We start from the raw sequence: 13384 nt of genomic DNA on the forward strand, positions 1-13384 counted from the left end.
GTTGTCACTTCTTGTTTAGTCTCTCCATCTTTCTGACTTCGGTTTGAACATAAAAGGCTAAGAGTAAAATTTTCAGTGTATGTCTGTGTGAGTTAAAAGGACATAAACTGTTGTAGCTCCGCCCCCTGTGCCAGGAGTAGCAGCTCATTTGCATTTAAAGGGACAGACACAAAAACGGTGCGTTTTTGCTCACCCTCAAACAGTGACAAATTTAACATGCTATATAAAAATATCTGTGGGGTATTTTGAGCTCAAACTTCACATACACACTCTGGGGACATCAAAGACTTATTTTACATCTTGTGAAAAGGGCATTATTCCACCCCTTTAAAATCACCATACCCTATTCAAAATGATCTGAATATTTTTCTCCAGTGGAAATTGACTGACCTGACCTGAGGATTTAAGCACAGTTAATAGAAATCATAATGGGATTTGCCACCCAGCTATTCGCAAAACACATTACAAAGATTGATTACGTACAGCTTGTTCTACTTATGAAATGGTGGTTTTGTTCTTAAATAGTCTCATGGTCCTATGTATTATTTGAAAAAAAAAAAAAATTTGTATTGCCGGCTTTTCTGCGACTTTTTTTCAGATTCAGTATGCAATTATTCCCCACATTAAAATGTGGATATTATATTCTCTTTCTGTAATAGGCAATTTCAGTATGTGAAGTAAAGCTACTTGTTAATATGGTGTTGGATATGATGATAAGAAAAGGCCATATATTCCACTGACTCCTCTGCCCTGGAAGTGTCAGGGTTTCTGGTGTGGAACGTGAAATTTGGGGTAATAGAATTCAGGAGAGCACAGCGTAACGGAAGATTAGTCTGGAAACTCAGTGATCAGTTAGATGACAGATGGATGATAAAGCAGATACAAGTAACCTAAGGGTGTAAAAATCGTCTTTGTTCAGCAATAAGAATTCAGAGCTGGTTGTGGTACTTTGAAAGTCTCATGAAAGGAAGAACAGCCAAATATGCTGATTTAAAAATGTGGTCAGTAAAAAAGTCTCTGAGGTCAGTATGCTACCTGCTGGAAACCTTGAAAGAGTTATTATAAAGTGCCTTTCATAATGAAAATGAAAGAGAAAATTACCCCATTAAGAAAATGAATAATTGTCTTTCTTGCATTTTCTAAACTCAGAAAATATGTGGATGTGGAGCCACATAAAAAGATACAGTTTCTTAATTTCTGCAACAATGTTGTCAATGTACTGATTTAAATGCAGATAATGTAAAATACATAGATTTTAACTACAGTGCCATTGAAACTGGTACCAATGAACTCATTCATGCCATATCAAACAGAAGCCATTCACAGTATTGTTTGAATAAGAATAGCACAATGACAGTGGAATCTAGTAGCCTATTTATAAGTTTTGACAAATCATCAGATCTGGTGATTTGTAAATATATAGACTTTATTATATCTCTATTTTATTTGGTTAAAAACAAACAAGCAAAACAAAAACAAAACACTATTTATGAATAGTTTGTAGGTTATGCTCGATACACTGGTGGACTAATGGCTTTAGGACCCTGCAGAGCACCCATATAAAACACGTGGAGATTTAAGCAGCACTCTCCCAAAGAACCAACACTTCACCAAAGCAGGAGACCAAACCAATATCTCTTCGTATCTGTACGTGTGCTCCTTGCTTTTGTTTACACTCTGCATGTGTGACACGGGACAGTGTGTGAACACAGTTGAGCACAAGATTTCAGCACTATTGGCGGCTTTGTAAAGTTTTTCTGACAGCTCTATCGCGGGTCTGTAGACCACCCTCCTCCCCTCGCTCCCCTGTGGATTTAATCGTATTGCAGGAAGTCCCTCACATCCTTTCCTCCTGCGCCGTGTGTGTGTGTGTATTTGTGTGTTTCTGTGTGGGTATATTATGAAGATCTCATCATAAGGAGCCGGGCATCATGAGGATCTCCCGGCGTATGGAGAACTGGTGCCTCATGAGCGGACTGCGCGCTTTTGTGCTGCTGACAGTGGGACTGACAGCTGGCGTCTCCACTCATCACTCACCCGACGGTAGGACACTTCATATTAGTGCTTATCTTACTACTGAATGTTTACATTGAGTAAAACGTATATAAAAATGAAAGTACTGTAAGTTCTTTATTAATAGGGTGCATGCGCTGGGTAGTAGACCTTTGTAATAGCCTAATATAGTCTAACCCTAAACCCTAAATAATTTAACCCTATAATATAACCCTAAAGGGTGCATATTAGTATCTTATAAAGCTTTTAAGGGTGCACCATTTGAGGTTACTGCCTCAGTGACAAGCTGGTGTACCCCTACTATTTTTTTTATTATAATTTGTTTGCTAAACTGTGTTACTGTATCCATTTAAACACATAATGATGAAAATAATAATAATAATTTAAAAGTTATAACCCATGCACTTATTGTATGTTTAAATAATGCAAGAGTTTGATTTAAGTCAGTTTGCGAAGAATACATAAAAAAAAAACATGAAGAGAGTTGCTGAATGAGATATACATTGTGTGTATGAGAATGAATAACAATAGAAGGAAAGAGCAGAGGTGCACATTTACATGATGTGGCTTTAGGAGATACATTCAACAGTGACCATTTAAACACATGTCTGCATTGTCTGGATGTCCTGTTGTTGTATATAAATAACAAAAATGATGGGCTCAAAGATGTACCTTTTGAGGGTACTTCTCATTGACAAGCTGTTGAACCTCTAAAGGTACAATGAAATGTTAATAATATAATATTTAATTAAGTAATGTAGTGTAATATTTAATAATGCAAAAAATAAATAAATAATCCCCTGAAGAGATTACGCCAACCCCTGCTAGGACTTCAGATGATGCCAACTCGGAATCAACATGGATGGTGGCAAATTTTCTATAGTGGATATTGTAATCATTATGATCACAACTTGTTATAACTGCTTTAATGAGATCATTGTCTCTGCCTAAATGAATACATGATCTTAGCTAACTGCATTATTTGTATTATCTTAAAACTGTACATTTCTGGACATGGACATTTCTTGGACACAGTCACTTCTGATAACAAATTGCTCTAAATTGTAGTGTAGAAACATGCATTTTCTGTAAAGCTGCTTTGAAATGATATCTATTGTGCTATACAAATAAACATAAATTGAATTGAATTTAAATAAAAGCTTCTAGGTTAAAATAATTGTACAACACTGAAGGCATCCTATTTCTTAATGACTTCCCTTGTATTTATTACTATGAGAACACATGTAAAGGCACTGACTATTATTTACTTTACAGTCATAGATGTTGGTGGTGAAAATTGGCTACTGTATATACAGTGCACTTGATCCAGTGATATATTTTGTGTTCAACAAAACACTTGTGCTTGTCAGAACTCTAGTTTAATGAGGTCAGTGGAATTACGTTTAAAATAGGCTTTGTTTTTGGCATGTACATGTGCTGCATTTATTTCAGTGTGGCAGATGGTTGGCGTAAAAGGTGTGAGTTTGTCAGTTAAGGTTAAGTTTGCTCTTTCACTGGTCAGTTTCTCCATTTAATTCATCAAATCATATTGTTCCTACAACACATCTGTTCTGCACATCTCAGATTTTCTCCTCCTCTGCTCTCTCTTTCACTAGAGTGTACTCCTCTAAGCTGGTGTTCAGAAAGATAGTAATTACAGCAAAGGCAGGATGATAATATGTTTCAGAGCTCTGATTGCAGGGGACTCTTGAAACTCAGTTTGATCACAGCAAATGAATTAGAATGCAAAAAAAAAGACCGTCTTATAATGTCTTTCATATGTCTTTTTATTTCATTTAAGTTACTTGATTAACAGTGTCTTTGTGTGTATAGTTGTGTGTATAAAAGTGTCTCAGCCACTGAGGGGTGCTGTCTTGAAACATCTTTTGAGGGCAGTATTTTGGCTTTGCGCTTAGTTTGCGATTTGTGTGTGTGTGTGTGTGTGTGTGTGTGTGTGTGTGTGTGTGTGTCTCATATTTCCTCTTGTTAGCACCTCATTCCCAGTGTTGACAACCTCCTAAAGTTAGCAGGTCTGACATGGTTTCACAGTATCACACATGACAGCAAAAATTACCTAGAGCTATTAAAATGCAATTTGAGACTATCCATCCATGGCTAATTTGTTTCTTGTGCTCTGACACTGTTTGTGTGTGCGTGTATGTGTGTTTATAATGTGTTCATCCATGGCTGAAATCCTTATAATCTGCCAAAGTGGGTGGAATTGCTGATCAAGTAGTCTAAAATTCTATTCAAAATCCCAAATATTACTGATCATGGCAGCAGGATTAAGTGATCTTAATAAGTGAGTCATTCATTCATTCATTCATTCAAAATGGCTGATTCAATCAGAAACAATGCAAGTGACTGGTTGCATCTGATATCACATGCTCTCTGAATAGGTACTTCTTTTAAGTATTTCGCAACTGTTAAAAAGTATGTTCTATATAGAATGAATGTGTGTAGTATGAATGTAATGCGGATCGTTTTGTCTTTCCTTCTCTGTCTTTCACATATCCTCACCAATGGCTAAAAGGGATAGTAAAGTGTCCATTGAATTCACACTTCAGATCTTGCTGGAAGTGGTTGGTCATCTGGGTAATCCTTGGCTTGCCTACTGTTTAATGAATACGGTGAATTTGGACATGCTACTCATTTTGCATAATTCTTTTCACCTACTATGTAGTAGAGAAGCATGTACTGTATATTTGGATGCAGTCACTATCTTTTTGAATTGATCATTGAATCACTCACTCAAACCATTTGTTCAGAAAGGCAGATTTATTAAGTAATGCTTTGTTTGGAATTATTTTCGTTGGCATTCTAATAAAACAAAATGCCCCAAACAAACATATCCTCCAATGCGATTCAAATAAACCATCCACTTGTTTCCGAAGCTGGGATCCCTCTGAAGTCTGTACTGAGATGCAAACAAGCTGTTTAAACTGGACGCATCAAAGCAAACATTCATTCACTCTTTAATTTGTCCTGTTGTCGACAGACTCAAGTGCGAGTGGGCGGGGCCTATGGTGAGATGATGTATAACTATTCTTTGATGTCTTGCTCTGGGGTTAGTCAAATGCAGTGGGCACAACTCATTCTTAAGATGCGCTCTTTCTAGTGTTTGAGCACACAAAATTTCTATGAACACTGCAGTGGTTATAATATGATGTCGCACTCTGTGGCTTATTTAAAAAAAAAACATGATTTAGCATACCAGTATAATACATCTAAAATGAAAAAATATACAATCTAATACACTTTACTGCTATGTTGCTTTTATATTAACTTTAAATTCAGATAAGAGGTCACACCATGAAGTATCAATCTTCTGTTAGTTATACATCGTCAAGTGATAATTCGCAGGCCAGTCTTCACCAGACATGAGCTTTGGAATACAAAGCGTACGTTTCCTTTCTCCCACATTCGCATGCGTATGAATGGAAATCAATGGAAGAAGTCTAGTGTGACCACCCCTGTAGTAAACTCTGACAGAGAAAGAGGAACGCATTGATTAAATAGTGGTGAATCTGGTGGGAATTTCCGTTGAAATCTACAGTTCCCTTCCTGTGTATGTTTGTTTTTCATGTGAGAAAGAGATAGGTAGAGACACTTCTGTGGAGTTTTTGGGATAATGCTTTGTATTGAAGGGTGGGGTGATCACCAAATGTTGACACGTTTTTACCGCACCCGCTTGATTCTGGACCATGTGTGTGTTTGTGTTTCTATTTAAAAGGATTCAGATTTGTCCCAGCAGCCACTTCACAGTGGCCTTGTCCTCCATGACAAATCCATTCTGCATGGGAGGGGTCTGGCTTTACCTTCTGGAGAGTGACACACACTATCACACACATAAGCCAATCATCCTCATTGCACACACACGTTCAGGATGATCAAAAAGGACTTATTGCAAAATCTCTTGTGGATTGATGTAAAGCAGATGCATTAATTCTAATGTTCATTTCAAAATTTTAAGTGTTATAGTATAAGACACCGTAGTCTACTGAAACCACTTTCACTGTGTCTGAGTTTCTGAATGCTGAATGGACCCCTGTTGTTCTCTGCATTGATCCAGAGCTCAACACCTCCCTAAAGACACACACACACAAACAGACAGACAAACAAACACACACACTGTCATTCACTGATAGGCAGAAAAGCCCAGTTATTGATTGTGGCTCAGACAATAGTGCTCAGTTTGTGCAGTCAGGTGGTATACGGGTCTGAGCTCTTTGCACTCATTAGTCTTTCGCTGTCATTGTGTGTGTATGGTTTTCGCCAAGCATGTTGTCAAAATGTCTATTAGGTACTATTAGACAACTAAACTATCTTCAAAATTTACTTTATTTACATGTATTTGTGAATGTGTTGCATTTGTGCGGATATTTATTCAGGAATATATATTTAGTTAAAACAATTTTGATACAAAATATTCTTTACATTGTAGTCTGGTTGATTCTACTTTAAATAAGAACATTTAAAAGAACATTTTTAAAGCGCACCAAATGAAAAGCATGCAGCATTTTTTTTTTTTACTTATTCATGAACACCAGCATACATTACTTGATTTTTAGTAATGAAAGTGTAAATAACTTTGGGACTAACTGAATGAATTAACAGGTGAACATGTTAACAAGCACAACAATATTACCATACGGGTCAGAAATTGATTATATTTTGATTATTTATCAATGCAAGTCATGCAAGCATCTTGTTTTCAACATCTGATGTAACAGAATATTTACATTATATTGCCAGAAGTTTTTGGACGTCTGCCTTTACATGCAGATCCCATTCCTGATCCGTAGGGTTTAATATGGAGTTGGCCCACCCTTTGCAGCTATAACAGCTTCAACTCTTCTGGGAAGGCTTTCCACAAGGTTTAGGAGTGTGTTTATGGGAATTTTTGACCATTCTTCTAGAGGCGCATTTCTGAGGTCAGGCACTGATGTTGTATGAGAGGGCCTGGCTCGAAGTCTCCGCTCTAATTCATCCCAAAGGTGTTCTGTCGGGTTGAGGTCAGGACTCTGTACAGGCCAGTCAAGTTCCTCCACACCAAACTTGCTCATCCATGTCTTTATGGACCTTGCTTTGTGCACTGGTGCGCAGTCATGTTGGAAAAGTAAAGGGCCATCCCCAAACTGTTCCCACAAAGCTGGGAGCATGAAATTGTCCAAAATGTCTTGGTATGCTGAAGCATTAAGAGTTCCTTTCACTGGAACTAAGGGGCCAAGACCAACCCCTGAAAAACAACCCCACACCATAACCCCCCCCTCCACCAAACTTTACACTTGGCACAATGCAGTCAGGCAAGTACCGTTCTCCTGGCAACTGCCAATCCCAGACTTGTCCATCGGATTGCCAGACAGAGAAGAGCGATTCGTCACTCCAGGGAACACGTCTCCACTGCTCTATAGTCCAGTGGCGGCGTGCTTTACACCACTGCATTTGACGCTTTGCATTGCACTTGGTGATGTAAGGCTTGGATGCAGCTGCTCGGCCATGGAAACCCATTCTCTCTTCTCTCATTCTCTCATCCGTTCTTGAGCTAATCTGAAGGCCACATGAAGTTTGGAGGTCTGTAGCTATTGACTCTGCAGAAAGATGGCGACTTTTGCACACTGTGCTCCTCAGCATGCGCTGACCCCGCTCTGTGATTTTACGTGCCCTACCACTTCGCGGCCGAGTTGCTGTTGTTCCCAATTGCTTCCACTTTGTTATAATACCATTAACAGTTGACTGTGGAATATTTAGTAGTGAGGAAATTTCACAAATGGACTTGCACAGGCAACCTATCACGGTACCACTCTTGAATTCAGAGTGACCCATTCTTTCACAATGTTTGTAGAAGCAGTCTGCATGCCTAGGTGCTTGATTTTATACAGCTGTGGCCATGGAAGTGATTGGAATACCTGAATTCAATGATTTAGAGGCGTGTCTGTTCCGTTCCCCCACCCCAAAGATGAGAGATGTTGATATATCGGCTTGAAATATGCTTATTCTATTCTGTGTGTGGATGGAGCTATATTCCAATAGCTGAAACTCTGGAGCATGTAAAACGCTAGGTTTAACGAGAATATGGACCTTGATTGGAGAATAATGTGCATTTATGTTCATTAATTGCATAGTGTATTTATTTTAAGGTGAATTAATGAAATGGAAGTCCTTTAGGAATATTTAGAAATTTAGGAAATTATTGTCGGTCCGTCCATACATTCACATTTTTAAATGAGACCTTTATTAAAGGTATAGCGGAGGATCTTTCCGAATTTTAGATAAGACCCGCCCTCTCCACTTTTTGAATAAGTTTGATTGATTCACCAGAATGATTGACAATTAGGAGGACCAATAGTATAGGTGATCCACCCGGAAGTAAAAAATCCTCCGCTATACCTTTAATTATCTGAGATAAATGTTCCCTCTTCTCCTTCATTCCTATTTTATTTTTAAATTTGGATATGAATCCAGTAGTATATTAATTGATTAAAATAGAAAACCAATGTTTGGAGATGAATATATGTTCCCCAGGATAAATGAACATCAGAAGTCCTTAACCATAAACAAAAAACAGCTGTCGGAACCCGTTCCCCCACTCCCATTATGAGAGGTGTTGATGTAATGACTTAAAAAATGCGGAGTGGATGGAGCTTAACTTGCATCAGTTTAAAGTTTTTTTTTTTTTGCTTTTTATTATGATAGGACAGTATAGTATCAAGAAAGTTCGACGACCCGGGACTTGAACTCGGGTCGCCCAAAGCTAAAAAAAAAAAAAATTGTCAGGGCACTGACCACTAGGCTATTGAGGATAGTGATTAGCTGCAATTTGATAAAAGTTAGAACCTTATTGTGTAATAAACATAGGGGGAACAGAATCCAACGGCAAATAGTTCAGCTGTCGAAATCCGTTCCCCCACCCCAATGATGAGAGATGTTGATGTATCGGCTTAAAATATGCTTATTCTATTCTGTGTGTGGATGGAGCTTAAAAGTATGATTACTGTATTTATATTCCAATAGCTGAAACTCTGGAGCATGTAAAATGCTAGGTTTAACGAGAATATGGACCTTGATTGGAGAATAATGTGCATTTATGTTCATTAATTGCATAGTTTATTTATTTTAAGGTGATTTAATGAAATGGAAGTCCTTTAGGAATATTTAGAAATTTAGGAAATTATTGTCGGTCCGTCCATACATTCACATTTTTAAATGAGACCTTTATTGATTATCTGAGATAAATGTTCCTTCTTTTCCTTCATTCCTTATTTCATTTTTTAATTTGGATATGAATCCATTAGTAAATTAATTGATTAAAATAGAAAACCAATGTTTGGAGATGAATATATGTTCCCCAGGATAAATGAACATCAGAAGTCCTTAACCATAAAGGGCCACTGTTTAAAGAGTCTAATATCATAAGATGTCACTCATAGTCAGCCTCAACCATTTAAGCTGTCGATCTTCCAAACCCTCTCATTTCTTCCCTCGTCACTGAGCCTCAAATTCATAATCTGTAGCTACACATCAATAGCAGTGAGCTCAGTGAGCGAGAGAATGACAGAGTGAGAGAGAGAGATTATTATAGCAAGGTCACAAGGTCTATAGATTCTCTCAGTCAGTAATCTCCCTTCATTCACACCATCACACCCGCATTAGCCATTAACCAACACACTCACTCTCTCTCGAACTGACACACACCCTCTTAATCTCCAGTTCTCTCCGCTCACTATCGCACTTTCCTCTTTCAATCTCTCACCTCTCGTCCTGTTTCAGTTGCTGACTCTCAAAGTGCTGACGGTGCTTTTTCAGGCTGTTAGGAGAGTACTAATGTATTCATCTCATCCACTCAGAAACCTGAAGACGCTGCAAACAGAAACTTATCATTAACTTGTCTGCCTAGTGGTAGAAGAAAGTCCTCATTACTGATTCTGAATATGAGATACTTTAAAAGTGACTGCTGACAGGTGTCCGCTAGCTTTTTCAGTATGACTGAACTGTGATCGCTGGTTGCGTTGTATTCTTTAAGCGCTTGATTTGCTAAAGGAATTATGCAAATCTGGTCATTTGCATTTGAAAAAAGTTCAACTTATCTGAACTTGTTTGAATTTCAATGAATCAGTTGAACAGGTTCACACATTTAATGATTCAAAAATGACAGAAATTATTATTTCTGTGAATATGAACCATTTGCTGCAGTTAATGGCTCACAGATCCATTAATTCGGTCAGATTTGAGTCTAAAGTTAACAGATCAGTTCTTTGGTCTTGTATGATTCACACTGACTCATGAGCTGTGCTGACACCTAATGAGCTTTCATTAGTAGCTCAAACAGTAGAGCTTTGGCGCTTGCAACGCCAAGGTCATGGGTTCGATTCCCAGGGAAAGCAAAAACTGATAAGAATGTAAAATGTGTACCCTGAAATGCAATGTAAGTCGCTTTGGATAAAAGCGTCTGCCAAATGCATAAATGTAATTATTCATAATAATAAAGTTGGACTCAGCATTTACCTATTTAAGCTCTATCCAGTGTGTGACTGGTACATTAGACCCCTGTCTCATTAAATAGGCATTTTGAGCTGGGCTATGGTATGTGTCAAATAGCAAAAATAATAAGTAATTACAACTTTTGTACTTCTACCCAAGTAGAAGTTTTAACATCTACTGGAAAAAGTTTACTTAAAAATGATCACTCCTCTGTGATCAAAACCATGGATGTAAAATCTGACCGGAGCATGTGCGAATAATTATGCCTGTCAATTTCCGTGAATTTCACAGAAAGTTTACACCATTACAAACATGTGCAGTGGCTCCCACACATGTCATTAAAATTCCCACATAAAAGCTGCTAAACATCTTGGACTTTTCCTTTGTGGTCTGTTTAAAACATAAATTGGGCTTTGTATCAATAAAGAGAATATAACCGAAAATGTTAGATAAATAATTACTGAGCAGCATTTATGGTGTTTTTTTATTTATAATAACTCAAATATTTGCTTTATTTCCTCTCTTTGCCCCCAAACTGATCCAACAGAACATCTATAAAGCACTCAAGCTTCATTATATTGTGACCTGAAGAATTGTTTGGCCTGCTGCTATCAGTGCTGTATTTAGTTAGAAGCCTCAATGGAATTTCATTATGTTCAATAAAACACATCCGTATGCGCATGCGCGTAAGCCCACACACACATTCTCTAGGGTTTTCACGCTGACACTAGACTAATAAATCTGGTCAAGTCATCAGCCCTGGCTTCAAATAGCTTGAACGTGATATGGATGTGAAGGAAAGGAAAAGCTCAAGGTACACGCATCTACATTCTGAAGGAATGATAGTGGAGGCGTGTTACCAATGCAAGAGAACGGAAATGTCGAAATAAAAAATATATATATTTCAGGACAAATAATCAGCGGGGGAAATATTGTGATGATTATTTTTAATTAATCGAGAGAAGCAGAAATCATTATCACGATTAAAATACAATTAATCATGCAGCCCTACTGTCTGGGTGTTGTCTAGCTACTTTATTAATATCACTAAGCAGGGATGTACGCATATAGAGTGCATCAATGACTGTCCACTTTTTTAGCAGCCTTGGTTCCGGAAGAATTTTCCCCATTATTTTCCTCCATAGGGATTAAAAAAAAAAGCCATAAACCAAACTAACCAGCCCTGAGATGAATGAAGACAGTACACACTTTGTTTTGAAGCAAAAATATATATTTAAAAAGCAGACAATGCTAGACAATGAACTATGCAGCCCATGATTCAGTATATAAATGATGGAATCAAGTAAAAAACAATAACAATATAAAACTATATTTGTTTGAGATTGTAAGAAGACTACTTTATTATACAATTATTTTAATGAAACTTAAATAATATTGAATGACAATAGAAGCATATTGATTAATAACTTCAGAGATCATGGTTTTCTTGAGAAGTTTATTGTTATTAACCAGTTTGTGTGAAGAAAGTAAATGTTTACTTCCTGAACCCGGCTGATGTGCTCTGCTTACATGCAGGGAGAGCTTTAACCACAGCTAGACACTGTACAAAAACATATTGTTATTGACGGAAGGCTGGTGTGTGAATACCGGTGACAATGAAATGCCTTGAGCTCTGGTGATTTTGCTGATGTGGCTTGTGACTGTTTTGCATTATGATGAGAGGTATTACCATGGTTTTTGAGGTCCCTTCAATACCATGAAAATAAATAGCACATGAATATTGGCCACTTTTCAGTTCTACTGCTTATTTTAAAGTACATGGTTTTATTATCCGATACTGTAGTGTGTTACTGCCATTTTTTCAAAGGTAGTTTTTGGTGTAATATTTACTAGATGATTTGGTGTAATATTGATTAGGTTATTTGGTGTAACATTAATTAATTGATGTAAAATGACTCACTGTATATGATATGAATCTGATATGTGAATCTGAATATGATATCCATGTGAATGTTTAGTTTATTTCTTGCATGCATGAATAGGTAAAAATCATGAGGATTTATTACTCTTTTCCTGATTACACACAAATGCCAGTTTTATGCAAGTGTGCAAAGCTTATTCCTAAATTGAATCCTTGGACAAAAACAGCAGAAGGAGAGGGAAGGGTAAATTACAACGACAGAAAGGAAATTAGGTCTGGGGGTGGGGGGCTGGGGGGGCTGGGGACTGACATTGCCACTTCCTGTCTCCCTCAGAATGCTGAATCGTGGGTAATAATGGGTGTCTGAGAAACCAGCAGCAGAGAGCTATGAGCCCAGTGAGCCCAACAGACGGAATATGTGTTATGAGCTGACAAGTTTCTCATCGAGTGTTTTCTCTATTAATGGCTAACCATGGCATACTAGTCCACTTCGTATGTGCATTTAGGAGCTGTTTGGTTCCTATAGTGTCCCATTGCAATGATTTTGTGATCATATAATTTTGTTCTTGGATTTGAGTATCTTTGTTCTGACCTTTACCAAAAGTACTATGCCATAGTTGTGGTACTGAATGGGAAAGCTGGGTATTGATTGACGTAATTAATTTTGATTCACAAGCTTGCATTTTGATTCGATTGCAATATTGATTTAAGTTGATTCAATATAGATTGACTTGGATATACATCAGGGACAGTACATGTTAATTTTGTTAAGCATGTAACATACATGACATAACCCCCGAAGCAGATCTATACAGGTGGAGCTGGGGAAGGTGGAGGGTTTCTGAAAGCACACTGCAGACTGCTAACAGCAAACAATGCCACGGATTTGAATGTTAAACAGCAAGCTCATTGGCTGCTGATGCCACAGTGACCAATCAGCTGTGCTATATAGATAACAATGTAATCGCTAACAAATTGAGTTAAGGACCTATCACCCTGCGCCATCTA

General features: G+C 37.6%; 1 protein-coding gene across 1 annotated transcript in view; it reads left to right on the forward strand.

Moving 5' to 3' along the window:
- The first annotated feature begins 1588 nt into the window (after positions 1 to 1588).
- adam12b (ADAM metallopeptidase domain 12b) overlaps positions 1589 to 13384 on the forward strand; it is a 90665-nt gene continuing 78869 nt past the window's right edge. Inside the window, 1 exon segment of the mRNA XM_084394329.1 lies at positions 1589 to 2043. Within this exon segment, the coding sequence (XP_084250455.1) occupies positions 1932 to 2043 (112 nt within the window). The 5' untranslated portion in view covers positions 1589 to 1931.

The sequence above is a fragment of the Rutilus rutilus genome (assembly GCF_951802725.1).
Source record: "Rutilus rutilus genome assembly, chromosome: 21".
Taxonomy (NCBI): Eukaryota; Metazoa; Chordata; class Actinopteri; order Cypriniformes; family Leuciscidae; genus Rutilus; species Rutilus rutilus.